This window comes from Ostreococcus lucimarinus, chromosome 6 (assembly GCF_000092065.1).
Source record: "Ostreococcus lucimarinus CCE9901 chromosome 6, complete sequence".
In the NCBI taxonomy this organism is placed as follows: Eukaryota; Viridiplantae; Chlorophyta; class Mamiellophyceae; order Mamiellales; family Bathycoccaceae; genus Ostreococcus; species Ostreococcus sp. 'lucimarinus'.
Window position 1 is genome coordinate 1 of NC_009360.1, and position 13134 is coordinate 13134.

General features: G+C 57.6%; 9 protein-coding genes across 9 annotated transcripts; 3 read left to right on the top strand and 6 right to left on the bottom strand.

The window, feature by feature from the left end:
* Positions 1-1520: 1520 nt before the first annotated feature.
* OSTLU_9534 (predicted protein) lies at positions 1521-1823 on the bottom strand (the record flags this gene model as incomplete). Its single annotated transcript, XM_001418306.1, has 1 exon — positions 1521-1823. A coding segment is annotated over one exon (303 nt), but the record flags the coding sequence as incomplete, so codon positions are not given.
* A 429-nt stretch (positions 1824-2252) lies between these two features.
* Positions 2253-2882, top strand: OSTLU_92826 (predicted protein; the record flags this gene model as incomplete). The annotated part of the gene is made up of 1 exon (XM_001418091.1): positions 2253-2882. A coding segment is annotated over one exon (630 nt), but the record flags the coding sequence as incomplete, so codon positions are not given.
* A 63-nt stretch (positions 2883-2945) lies between these two features.
* On the bottom strand, positions 2946-4769 carry OSTLU_31943 (predicted protein; the record flags this gene model as incomplete). The annotated part of the gene is made up of 1 exon (XM_001418307.1): positions 2946-4769. The coding sequence occupies one exon, from the start codon at positions 4767-4769 to the stop codon at positions 2946-2948; it is 1824 nt and encodes a 607-aa protein (XP_001418344.1).
* A 639-nt stretch (positions 4770-5408) lies between these two features.
* On the top strand, positions 5409-6416 carry OSTLU_87414 (predicted protein; the record flags this gene model as incomplete). The annotated part of the gene is made up of 1 exon (XM_001418092.1): positions 5409-6416. The coding sequence occupies one exon, from the start codon at positions 5409-5411 to the stop codon at positions 6414-6416; it is 1008 nt and encodes a 335-aa protein (XP_001418129.1).
* A 50-nt stretch (positions 6417-6466) lies between these two features.
* On the bottom strand, positions 6467-7100 carry OSTLU_31945 (predicted protein; the record flags this gene model as incomplete). The annotated part of the gene is made up of 1 exon (XM_001418308.1): positions 6467-7100. One exon carries the CDS (start codon positions 7098-7100, stop codon positions 6594-6596), a length of 507 nt encoding a protein of 168 aa, XP_001418345.1. The 3' UTR covers positions 6467-6593.
* Positions 7101-7405: 305 nt separating this feature from the next.
* Positions 7406-7693, bottom strand: HMGB3504 (predicted protein; the record flags this gene model as incomplete). The annotated part of the gene is made up of 1 exon (XM_001418309.1): positions 7406-7693. One exon carries the CDS (start codon positions 7691-7693, stop codon positions 7406-7408), a length of 288 nt encoding a protein of 95 aa, XP_001418346.1.
* Positions 7694-8030: 337 nt separating this feature from the next.
* Positions 8031-9575, bottom strand: OSTLU_1450 (ABC(ABCG) family transporter: multidrug; the record flags this gene model as incomplete). The annotated part of the gene is made up of 1 exon (XM_001418310.1): positions 8031-9575. A coding segment is annotated over one exon (1545 nt), but the record flags the coding sequence as incomplete, so codon positions are not given.
* A 438-nt stretch (positions 9576-10013) lies between these two features.
* On the bottom strand, positions 10014-10640 carry OSTLU_15619 (predicted protein; the record flags this gene model as incomplete). Its single annotated transcript, XM_001418311.1, has 1 exon — positions 10014-10640. One exon carries the CDS (start codon positions 10638-10640, stop codon positions 10014-10016), a length of 627 nt encoding a protein of 208 aa, XP_001418348.1.
* A 576-nt stretch (positions 10641-11216) lies between these two features.
* Positions 11217-11936, top strand: OSTLU_41320 (ABC(binding protein) family transporter: phosphate; the record flags this gene model as incomplete). The annotated part of the gene is made up of 2 exons (XM_001418093.1): positions 11217-11435; positions 11469-11936. Coding segments are annotated over 2 exons (687 nt in total), but the record flags the coding sequence as incomplete, so codon positions are not given.
* Positions 11937-13134: the final 1198 nt, after the last annotated feature.

A 13134-nucleotide genomic window follows, 5' to 3' on the forward strand; every position in this document is an offset into this window, starting at 1 on the left:
CCCTAAACCCTAAACCCTAAACCCTAAACCCTAAACCCTAAACCCTAAACCCTAAACCCTAAACCCTAAACCCTAAACCCTAAACCCTAAACCCTAAACCCTAAACCCTAAACCCTAAACCCTAAACCCTAAACCCTAAACCCTAAACCCTAAACCCTAAACCCTAAACCCTAAACCCTAAACCCTAAACCCTAAACCCTAAACCCTAAACCCTAAACCCTAAACCCTAAACCCTAAACCCTAAAGACGCCGAGGGCGATGGCGACGGCGACGATCGTCGCGATCGTCGCGAACACGCAGCGTTTACCCATCGTGTACGTTCGCGCACGCGCGTCGTTTTCTGGCGACGCGGGCGCGTCATCTGCGAACGGGAGGGGGACGTGCGTATCCGTGTATCGGGTTGTTTTTTGTTTTGGCCGGGATTATCTTCATACATAGCGATCGTGTACCCTAACTAAAAAGCCACATCACTTGTTCACGAGATACCGCAAAAAGTATCGATCGCGCTGATTCCCAAGAGTCCACATGCTGTCGAAATATGAAGATCCGTAATCTTCCGGCACCCCACTTACGAACGGACGGTCGACGTGAGGGTGATCCGGGATGAACAACGCGCGAGCCTTGTAAAGCTCGCGACACATGCGCATGGCGTAGGCAGAGTCGTCTGTGACGCAAATTAAGTGACCTCCCGGCTTGAGTACGCGATACACGTCTCGGATGAATTCTGCTTTAATAAGCACTTGCGAGCTCCCCACCCATTCTGGAGGGTCGGGGTAATTGACGTAGACTTCGCTCGCCGTATTCATAGGCATCCGTCTCGCGTCAAAAGCGTCACTCGCCATGCCACACACGAGCGCGAGATTTGCGTCCACGCCCGACCGAAGGGCTTTCATCCACGTCATTGCGACTCTGTTTCGACGCATTTCCACACCGATCCATTGGATTTTGGAATCTTGTTTCGCCTTGCGCGTGATCCAGTCACCGTGACCGCTACACACTTCGACGCGCACATCCGAATCGCCGGCGATGTTCGGCGGCCTTTCCGCCTCGTCTTCGCCAACTATTCGCACATTTGGCGCCCGATCAACTCCTTTCATGGCTTTATCGGCGATTTGTTTCCTTCTCGCGAGCGGTACGTCTCTCATGTACGCCTCGACTTCTTCAATTTCCCTAGACGCGTCTTGCGCTCGTAGCTGTAGGAACAATTGCACGCTCTTCGACGGCGCGTCTGGATCTTCGACGTCATCATCGTCGTATCGAGTCGTCGCGCCCGCTTTCGCCGCGGATTTTTCGGCGTCGACGTCGAGCGTTGCTCGGGCGTCGCGACACGCGTTCGCCGCTACGTCTGCGTCGGGCATCATTAAACTAGAAGCTACCGCCAACGCCACGTACGACTGCGCGGTTACCACGATCCCTTCGCGCTGAGCGTCTCGGATGAAATCCAACGCCTGCTGCACCATGAGCTCACCGCATAGAGTTTTGATGTAATACTCACACACCGTCGCGTCCAGCGATGCATGGCGTTCGCGCATCATCTCCAGACATTTCGACGCATTCTTCACGTCGCCGTATCGCACGCAATTTCTCAGCAACGTCGCGTACGTGCGCTGATTTGGTTCAACGCCGCAATCTATCATCTCACGTATCACTGATCGCGCCCGATCGATATGGCCATTCTGGGACTCTCCCTTGACGAGCACGGTGTACGCTACCTCGTTCGCTTCGACGCCCGCGTCGCTCATCGCCTTCCAAATCGTTCTCATTTCCATAACCTCTCCCACGCGCGTGGCTGCGTTGAGCATATTTGTGTAGGAATACACGTTCGGCGTCAGGCCAACGCGAGAGATGCGTTCAAACGCTTCCTTGGCGAATCCGTATTGCTTATCGTTCCCGAAATCCTTGAGCAGCCGATTGAAAAACTTTACATCCTTCACCTTCATCGCTCGCTTGAGCAACGTCTGCGCCTCTCGCGCCCGTTTGCGATTTTGCTTCACCGCGCGTTTCATGCCTTCATCGAGCGAGGCCAAGTACGAGGTAGATAGCCCGCCATCGGTGTCACCGTCGTCTCGAACAACTTTTTCGCTCGGCGCGTCAACGTCATCGCGCGCGCGTTTGCGCGTCGCCGCCGCGGCGTTTCTTCGCGCGGCGCGATTCTGATTCTTCTTTTCGTACTTTTTCTTCTTCCGCGTCGCATTCGACGTCCGATCCATCCTTTTCGACACAGCTCGACGCGCGACGGAATGGCGGCGACGTTGGCGGCGACGTTTACGCGACTGCACGCGCACGCGCGCGACGCGCACGTCGCGCGCGCTGGCAAAGGCAAACGTAAGTCGCAGCGTCTCGGTACCGGTGGTGGCGTGCTGGACGCCGCGACGACGACGCAATCGACGAAGAACATCGCTGGTGCGGTGGGGCCGGTGTCTTGCGACGCCGACGCGATGACGGACACGGTTGAATTCTTTCTGTTCGCCCGTCGCAAGACGAGCGCCGGTGGAGACGACGAGCGTTGGCTGCCGCTCGGCGACGTCGTGTTCGAGCGCTCGACGAACGTGGAGGACGTGGCACGCGAGCGCTATCGCATTCTCTGCGAGTACGCACGGAAGCGATACTTGCGATTGAATGTGGGCAAGGGTGGGTTAGAAATCGGTGCGCGCGTGCAAAAGGGCGTAGCTAAACATCCAGACGCGCGAGACGCGACGGAGATCGTTTACGTAGCTTGCGAAGAGACGGCATTGACATGGGACGCGACGGCGGCGGCGGATGCGACGAAAAGATTTGGATCGTTTCCAGCGATGTTGCGTTTATTAAATAACGCAGAGCCGCTGACGGCTGCGGTAAAGAATAGAATGCTCAAAGCCTCGGCACAGTTCGCGGCGGAATGAAATCGTACGTGCCAGTCGCACGCTGTAATACCAGTTCAGAAATATCAATGATCAACCCATCGCTCAGGCAAACTCCATAAGAGCTGCGGCGAGATGCGTGAGCTCCTGACCGTACGCGACGCGAATCAGTCGCCCGACGACATCTCTTGAATATTCACCCGCCAAGGCGTGTCCTACCGCGAGCAAGAATATTCGCTCGCTCGATCTGATGGGTCTGAGGCCGAAATGTCGATTGAGCTCCGTCACCATCTCCACGTGTGAGCTGGCGATTATCGGGAAGACCTGAGACGTGCCATTCGTCTCGTTCGAAGCCTGAAACACAAAGTGACCTTGCTCTTTTAATTGCCGAGACGCAGTACTGAGCACGGAAATCGTGACTTCGTATGTCTCGAAGTCGTCGGATCGCTCGGAGACCGCGTGCAAATCGGCGTCGTTCAAGTTCGTAATCAATTCGACGTCGATCATTTTGCGCGCCTCTCTTCGCGGGCGCGTCGCAGCCTGAAGGCGTTTCATGGGTCTACCACCCATGGCTGGACGCGTCGATCCGCTACCGACGCGCACTGTCATGTCTGATTCATTCAACCTTCTACCGATGAACGTAATGGCGCGTGCGCTCCCCACCGCGACGGCTACGGCGCTGGAGCCGACGATGCAAGGTGCGACTGCTTGAGTGCTTTGCGTCCCTACGTGCATGAATTTCAATGGACCTTGCACTCGAGCGAACGTATCTCGTTGATTCCGAGTAAAGACGTCGACTTGAGTAACGCACTCATTGGAGCTAGTCGACTGCAGTTTTTTCAAAAACATCGCGAACTCGCCGTTCGGTGTGTTAATGAGCTCGATACCTCGCAACCAAACCTCTTGCGCAGAAAAGTCGACGTCAACCGACTTGGACGGCGATGCGTTCACTTCATCGGTAAAAAGCTCCGCAAATTCGGTGAGTTGACGTTTCATAGACTCTTTCTGTCTGTTGGTTTGCTTAGGCTTGAACGCGACTCGCACGCCGTCCATGTGAGCTCTCATCTCTTGAACGCTCATGTGCAGCTCTTTGGAGATGTGTGCGACTTCTTGAACGCTTATGCCAAGCGTCGACGAACTTCGCATCTTAAATTCCGACAAGTCGCTCTTTTGGGTGTCTTTGCCGAGCAAATATTTATCCGTCGCACGACGCCAAGCTTTGAAGAGTAAACCGCGGCGCACCGCGAACGCGTCCAAACCCGTTGCTACCAAACTCAGGCTCAGTCTACCGCGTAAGTAAGCAGTAACACGCGACATCGCATTCAAGTGATACCGGAGCGCGAGCGGCGCGAGCGTCGCGACAACCCATCCTTTGACGCTAAAGTGCATACGTATGCCGCGATATATCGGAGCGATGTTGTCCAGCCCGACATAAAACGTGGGATACAAGATAAAATTCAGGACACAGCACGCGAGCGCGGCTTTAAACCTTTCCATGGCGCTGATGAGCGCCATAGCCACGAGCGGTGGCGCGACGAGTAACGTCACAATTTGAGCCGGGTCAAAGCTGTGCCCAGAGTATTTATAACCGACGATGTTCAACGTAACCGCGGGATGACGCATCACCGACTTGACGACGTGTCGTATGAGAATACCAGCGTCTTCAAAGTCGTGCATTGGTCGACCGTGCACGTCTATACGGAAGAAACCAATCAAAATGACGTAATCGATAATGGTGGCGAGTGGCAAGTATCGCGTGTACAGCCCCTTCAGGAACAACGATGGATCTTGAGTATCGTTGAGTGTTACGTGCGCCACTCCCTGCACGCGCACGCCTCTACACATAAGATAATTTTCGAGCGTTAACGCCACCATGAAGTAAATCCACATGTAAAACCGGCGCACGTTCAAACCGTGTCCTGGAGACATCCCTAACACGTACCACAAAATCGCGCTGGAGACGCGTCGCACCGCGCGCTCGAAGAGGCCCGCCTTTTCGCCGCGCGGCGCTCGGTTTCGTCTTCGATTATCGCGCTCTAAATATTGCAGCACGGCAGCCGGTTTTATGAACCGTCGCGCCTCGCCCGTCGCGTCTTCCTCCGTCGATCCTCCGTCGTTCGACGACGCGTCCCCTCTTTCCTTTTGTACCCGTTCGCGTTCGCGTCGTCTGCGCGTCGTCGCGCTCCCATCTCGTTTCTTCTTCGTAGCCTTCGTCGACGACCGCGGCGACGGTGACCGCGACTTAAGCGACGTCGACGCTCGCGTCGTTCGTCTTGTCCGCATCACTCGCGCATCGTCCGTACCGTCGTCGATAACGTCACCGACGACGTTTACGCAGTCCACGTCGTCCAAGTCCGCGCCCGCCTCGCGCGGCGCCGTCCCGCGCCTGGTGCGCGACCTCGACCGCGTCGCAGGCATCCCGTCTCGCGCTCGACGTCGAGAGGTTTCGCGCGTCGCGCGCGCGCGTTTGACGGACGCTGCCGCGATCGACGACGCGGATCCGTCCCGTGGCGCACGTCGCGTTCGCGTGGTCACTTCGACGCGTTCGAAGCGCGCGCGACCGCGACGATGCCCGCGTCCACGGTCGATGACGTCGTCACCGTTCTCATCACCGGCGCGGCGGGGCAAATCGGGTACGCGCTCGCCCCGATGGTGTGCGCGGGCGCGGCGACGGGGCCTGGGAAGAAGATTGCGTTGAAACTGTTGGACGTCGAGTTCGCGAGCGAAGCGCTGCGAGGGGTGAAGATGGAGATCATGGATTGCGCCTTCGACGCGTGCGTCTCGGTGGACGTGTTCACGGATTGCGAAAAGGCGTGCGAAGGCGTTGACGTGGCGATCATGGTTGGCGGGTTTCCGCGCAAGCAAGGCATGGAACGCAAGGACGTGCTGGGGAAAAATGTGGCGATTTACAAACAGCAAGCGAGCGCGTTGGCGAGCAAGGCGAAGAAAGATGTGAAGATTGTCGTTGTCGCCAATCCCGCGAACACGAACGCGAAAATTTTGGCGAAATTCGCGCCGTCGATTCCCAGAGGCAACGTCACGTGCATGACGCGGCTCGATCACAACAGAGCGCTCGCGCAGTTGGGTGAAAGAAGCGGTAAAGCGACGATAGAGGTGAAGAATGCGATCATTTGGGGGAACCATTCGTCGACGCAGTACCCGGACGTGAATCACGCCACGATCGAGGGTAAGCCCGCGCGGGAGGTGATTGGAAATGACGCCTACCTCGACGGCGATTTCGTAGACGTCGTGCGCGCGCGAGGCGCGGCAATCATCGAGGCGAGAAAGTTGTCATCAGCGCTCAGCGCGGCGAGCTCGGTGTGTGACCACGTGTACGATTGGATTCACGGCACAAAAGAAGGTGAATGGACTTCAATGGGAGTCATCTCTGACGGGTCGTACGGCGTCCCAGAGGGGCTGGTGTACTCTTTCCCGGTGACGTGCACGGGTGGCAAATGGCAAATTGTGCAAGGGTTGAGCATCGACGAGCGCTCGCGGAAACTCATGGACGAGTCCGCGAAGGAGCTTACGGAGGAGTTTGAGTTGGCGGAGCAATGTTTGGCAGAATCTGCGTAGCGTCGATCCCGAATGTAATCGTCAATCGTTGTCGCTAAAAGACTTGTGCGCAGTGGGATTCCGCTTCGACGGTTCTAGTTACAATGCATCAACGCGAAGGAGTCAGGGGTTATATTCTATAGTTGGGGTTTACGTGACGTCGTTAAGCAGCGCCAATCACGGTTCAACAGTTGTTATTCACGCGAACGACTCGGCTGGCTTGCCGTCTCCGACGGCCTCTGCGAGCGTAGTCGCCGCCTCAAAGGTCTCCTTCTGTTGTTTCGCGCTCGCTCTTCGCTTGAGTTTGTTCTGCGCCTCCGTAGAACGTTGCTTTTCTGTCATCTGCAATCGCCTATTTCGACTGCGCAGGCGCTCCTTCTCTCGCTGCTCTTTCGTTTGGTGGCGTCGGCGTCGCGCGCTTCTCAACCGTTCTCGCTCCTTCCGCGCCACCTCTCGCGCCATCGCCGCGCGTTTCTCCGCGCTCGTCGCGTCGAGCGCGCTCGTCTTCACCGCGCGCTCTTCGGACGAGCGAAGCTTCTTCTCCAACTCAACCACCATCGCTTGAAGCGTCAGCGCGGGCGGTGAATTCGCCCCCGACCGTTCTCCGTGGCCGTCGTCGTCGGGGGACAAGAAGACGTCCTCGAACGCGGGCGCGGCGGAACCTCTCTTCGTCGGCGATCGCTCCGACCTCTTTCGCGCGCCCATGTCGAGGGGGCGACGTCGCGGCGCTTCTCTCGCCGGCGTCGATGTGTCGTCTCGGTCGGTCGGTCGCCAAAGGACGGGCGCGCGTGACGCGGCGAATGCGCGATCGTGGGGCTGGGCGGGCGCGCGGCGAGCGGGGCGCGCGCGCACGGCTGCGGTGGTCGAGCGGCTCGTGTACCGGTTTTAGAAGAGTGTAACGTCCCATTATTATATCATCGTATCATCATCGACGCTTGGTTCGTCGTCGACGGCGAGGAAGCGCCGGCGCGCGCGCGCTGGAATTGCCAAAATTCTCGCGATTCTCCAATCTACTTCTTGTACTTGGCCATGGCCGCTTCGTAGCGCTTCTTGTCCTTGGCCGCTTCCGCTTCGTACTTGGACTTGTCCGTCGTCTTCGCCCACTGCGCACCGAGCGCCTTGGCGACGTCCGTGACACCGAACGACGGATTCTTCTTCAAAATCGCCGCGCGTTGATCCTTGGCGAAGAACATGTACGCCGAAAGCGGGCGCTTCGGGGCGTTCGGGTCTTTCACCTTCTTCGCCTTGACGGCGGTCTTCTTGGTCTTGGTGGTCTTCTTGGCGGCGATCTTAGCCATGGTGGATGTTACGGTCGTGAGTCGGACGCGTCGCGGTGTGGCGCGCCCGTCGCGCGCGCGCGGCGATTATTCTCTCCGCGTCACCGCGCGACGCGTTTTCGCGGGCGCGTTCGCTTTCTTTGGGTGTTCTTCATAGGTTAAATCCGTCTAGTATATACATTTTGTGCGCGCATAAATTTTATGCGCTGGCACTTTTTCGAAGATTTGCCTACCGCTTCTGGTGTCGCACGTTTTTCATGACCGCGTACGCCATGGCGATCCAAAACAGCCAAATTCCGAACACGGCTAAGATATTCGTGCCGAGCGAATGCGAGACACCGTAAAAATCTGACACACCGACGGCGGTGCCGGAGTCGTCCACAAACACTTTCGGCTCTGAGTTGCGAAAATGATTTCTCATTTGCGCCATCCAGCCGTATCGGACGAAGAGCGTGTGGCGATACCACGCCCATCCCTTCGGCATGCTCTGAACGCGAATGATGATACCGCTAAAAAGAAGTTGTACTACGTTGTAAATTGGCAACAGCGTGTTCGCGCTGTCCATGTCGGGCGCCGCGGCGGCGCACACGTACGCCAAAGCGATGCCGCACAGCATGACGCCGTAGTTTATGATCCAAAAGTAGAAGTAACTTCCTTGAATTCCGCATCCAAGATACAGCATCATTTGCGCGATGAGCGACACTGGAATCGCCAACACGCCTTCTTCGATTATTTTGTACGCGATGTAACTCGACAAGGGGTACACGCCGTCGTCTACCTCTCGATAGAACATCGCCCTCTCCATAACGACACTCGGCATGTAACCGGAAGCTTGAAAACTAGGCAAAATGTTCAGCATCGAAAGCAAACTTGCGACGTTTAACTGAGTCGATTGGTCTTGTGCCGCGCCGGTTGGTTCGCCAATTTTCCAGAACAACGACATCATAACGAATCCAAACAAAAAGTTGCCTGCGGAACGCGCGGCGACAAAATCGGGCGTTTTGTAATTGTATCGCGTTCGATATTTGATGAGAGTCGCGACTTTCGACATCGCACCACGCGTGATTTTGGGTTGAGGCGGCGCCGGTAGTTGTTGTTTCGACATCATCGACTTGACGCGCGACGCGTTCGCTGCGCCGGCGGCACTTTTGGCGAACGCGCCGACGAAATCGACGTCGTCGCTCGCCACGGTGCCGACGAAAAAGTCCGCCATGCTATACGACGCATCGTAATCGTAGCCCAATCCACGGAAGTACGGCGTGACAGAATCGAGCGCTCCAGCAAACGCAACGCGCCCTTTCTTCAACATCAGCAATGAATCGAATAGCCGAAACGCCTCCGAAGTTGGAGAGTGAATGGTGGCGACGACGCAAACGCCGGAACAGGCCAAGTGCTTCAGAATTTGCACAATATCAAGCGAAGTCGCGCTGTCCAATCCACTCGTCGGTTCATCGAGGAAAAGGACGTCCGGATCCGTGACCAGCGCGAGTGCCAAGTTCGTGCGTTTCGCTTGCCCACCCGAGATGCCGCGCTTGAGCGCGTCTCCGACGATGACTTCAGAGCATTCACCCAAGTTTAAATCTTCGATGATCGCCGGCACTCGAGCCAAAATTTCCACGCGTTCTTCTTCGTTTCGTGCTCTCAATTCAGCCCAATAGTTGAGCGTCTCTTTGACCGTCAGCATTGCCAGCAGAGTGTCCCTCTGCTCGACGTACGCCGCGCACTGCCGAAACATCGCCTTTGACGCCCGTCTGCCGCCGTAGTAGACGCCGCCCCCACTCACCTCTCCCGACGTCACTCGATCGGTGATGACGTCCAGCAGCGTCGTCTTCCCAGCTCCCGACGCTCCCATCAACGCGTGCACCTTGCCGTGTTCGAACGACGCCGTGACGTTTGACAATAGGGCGAGCGGTTCCGACGACGCCTTTGCATTCGTCACCGTGTACGAAACATCGTCGACGACGACGTCGAGCGCGTGGCGCGCTTTGTTCGTGCTCAGCGAACCCACTGAAGGCACGCGTTTCATGTCCGGGACGTCGACCGCCGTCGAGGGCGTGCGCTTGAACGACATCAGGCGACTGAGACCAAGCGTCGAAGTGTCGACACGGGTGACCTAGCGCGCAGAGCTTCGCAGAGCTGCGGCTTCGCGACGAAAACCGTCGTAGCGTCGAACATCCGCTCGGATGATCGCATTCGGGCGTGCCGATGCATTAAGAAAACTATCGCTACTTTAAGTCGTGTCGCTCGTCTATATCGGGGAGCGTTCACGCGCTGGCTGGGCTATGTGAATTTGAGGTTTTGTTCCGACGTCTCCGCGTCTTGGCTCAGTCGTCTTCTTCGTCTAGTCTTTTTCTTCCCACCAAGAGCACAAACCTAAACCGTCTTCGTTGATATCCGCGATGACGAGCATGGGTGCGAACGCGGCGTCGCCTCCATCTCGCGGCGCGGCGCCGCTCTCCCGGGTGAGACTCGCCAGTTCCTCCGCCGTCTTTGGCGATTCGGGAAAGCGCACGGCGACGACTTTAAAGCGAAACCGCTCGCCCACCTTCATCTCCATCAATTCGCCATCGTAGTCCCACATCCAGACCTTGGAGTCATCGTCGTACTCACTCGGCGCCTGCATGTTCGTCGGGGGCACGAATATATCTTTGAAGAACCCAATCGACACGTGCGCCCCGTGCGCGTCGGCGCTCAGCAACGTTCCCTCGATCACCTCTCCCGCGAACGGCTTGAAGAGCACCACTTTGAACGTCACCTCGAAGCACACGCACCCTTCGCCCGCCAACACGGTCCCTCCAGAGATATTTGTGATGGAATACAGCGTCACGCACAACCCCCCGCACTCTGCGAGCACCTTATCGACGTACAACGACTCCAACTCTTGCGTCACCGCCTCGAGCGTGCTCTTGCCCAAGTTCACCGGCGCGATTTTCACCGCGCCGTCGCTCAGGGCGACGATCTGAAACATCGCGGTTGCTCGCGTTCGTTCGCGGCGGCCTTTGAATCACCTCGTCCTCCCCGAGCGCGCCGATCGGTCCGCACCGCGCCGCACCGCGGGCGCGCCGTCCGTCGGTTCGGCACGCCGCCGCCTCGCGTTCGTCCTCGCGTCGCGTCGGCGCGTTCGAGGTCGCGTCGCGTCGGCGCGGTCGTCCTCGCGTCGCGTCGGCGCGGTCGACCTCGCGTCGCGTCGTTCGCCGTCGTCGTCTCGCCCGCGTCGGCGTCGCGGTGTGCCATCCAACCGCGACGGGCGCCGACGCGCCGATGCGCCGATGCGCGCGACGACGGCCATCGCAATCGAACGCGAATGCGACTGCGTCAGAAGACGTCGGTGCGCGCGACGTCCCGTCGGACGGGACGCGCGACGCGTGGGATGGCGCCGACGCGACGACGCGGACGCCGACGCGGCGCGGGCGACGACGCGCGCGACGACGACGCGGATGGGTGCGATTTCAGTCGACGGTTGGCGCGAGGCGCGACGACGACGACGAAATTGAAGACGAACGCGGTGACGAATGCGCGACGACGACGCGCGCGTGGACGCGGTATGGCGTGGAGGGTGGTAGCGGTGATAACGTGCGCGACGTCGTGGACGTGGGCGACGGTGTCGGCGAACGCCGTGACGTTGATCGGCGCCGGCGCGTCCTTTCCGGCGAGCGTGTACGGAGAGGCGATGAGCGCGTACGCGCAGGCGACGGCGAACGTGACGGTGACGTATAACTCATTTGGAAGTGGAAGTGGATTGTGTCGAATACAAAACGCCAGCGTGGAGTGTACGGATAGTAAAGGCGTGGACGAGGTAGATTTCGCGTGCAGTGACGCGTTGTTGAATGATACGGCGTACGCGGCGTACCCCGATTTACAGATGTACCCCGTCATCGCAGGAGCGGTGGCGTTGGTGTACAATCTCCCAGACTCTACGTATAGCGGCACGGCGACGGTGCTTAAATTCCTTAAATTCGACGCCAACGCCTTGTTGGGGGTGTTTTTGGGAAATATCACGCGTTGGAACGACGCCGCGATAACGGCGTTGAATCCGACGATGACGCTTCCGAACGAGTTGATCAAAATAGTGGTGCGTCAAGACAGTTCTGGGACGACGGAGGCTTGGACAAGTGCTTTATCGACGATGAATGCATCTTTTGCGAGCGGGGTGGGGACGTCAAAGCTACCCGACTGGTCCGCGGTGTTGTCGAGTTACGTGACGAGATCTCAAGGGATCGGTGTCACGTCCTACGTCAAGGCGACGAATTACTCGTTGGGCTATGCCGTTTTGGCTGACGCAAACGCGGTGAACGCATCCATCGCTGGTTACGTTCACGCAGGCACCTCAACAGCGGTGCTCCCAAACTCTGCGTCGATTTTGCAAGCCGTGAAGACGCGAGGATTGCAATTTGGCAACAACGGCGACAACCCGGTGCGCCTGACGGCCACCATCGCTCCGGTGCTCACGAATGCTTTAGCTTGGCCGTTTACGACGTACTCGTACGTCGTATTGCGGACTGGTATGGTTGGCTTCACGGAGAGCGATCGATTACGAGCCGGGGCGTCTTGTGAAAACGTGAAGCAGACAGTGGCGTTCTGGAACTGGTTTCTCACGAGCGCACAATCGTCGCGAATCGCCGAACAACATGGCTTTGCTGCGATGCACGACGAAATAGGCGCGCTTGTGTCTGCAAGACTCATCGCAGATGTCTATTGTCAAGGGACTCGCGTCGCGGCTGTGACAACATCAACCACTGTACAGGCTATACAGGTCGGAGTCACTGCTCCAGTCACACTCAATAGGCTTCTGTACTCGTTACGCGCCCTGTACGAAGCGTACAATTCGAGCTCAACGCTCGCCATTAGAGAACTGACCACTGCGGAGGGCGCACTGGCAAATATCCTTGCCGATAACGGTATGGCGATTGGGATTGATTTGGTTGGCACTCCTCTCGCCGCTCTATCAAGGCTACCGTTGTTCTCGATTGAGGCACGAATGGGACTGAATAAAGGTGTTCTTCAATTAGGAGCGACAGGGACGACTCTGGCGCTCGACTCTGTGGCCGTCGCGGCAATTTTAAGCGGCGACGCCACGACGTGGGGGCATCCCGAAATAGTGCGCTTGAACACCTTTTTAAACGGGGTAACGGCACCAATCGTCTTGGCTGGCATTCTCGATCCCGAAGCAAATGCATTCTATCGCACTTACCTTTCACAACTGGTCACTGCAAACGCTTCTTTTACGTTGGCTACACCGAGCTTTCGTGGGTTGTCATATTCTGAAGTCGCTGCTTTTGTTGTTGAAACTCCAAGCTCGATCGCTTTTCTTCCTGGAGACGTAGTGAATGCTTTTAAGCCTTATCTGTCGTCGTCGAGCGCGTTGAGTAACCTCGCGGCTACCCAAATGGATGTGTATTACAAACCAGTCAATAGCGGCGCAGAGTGTGGGGGGGCAATGCGCCAGGCGCTCAAATCCATGC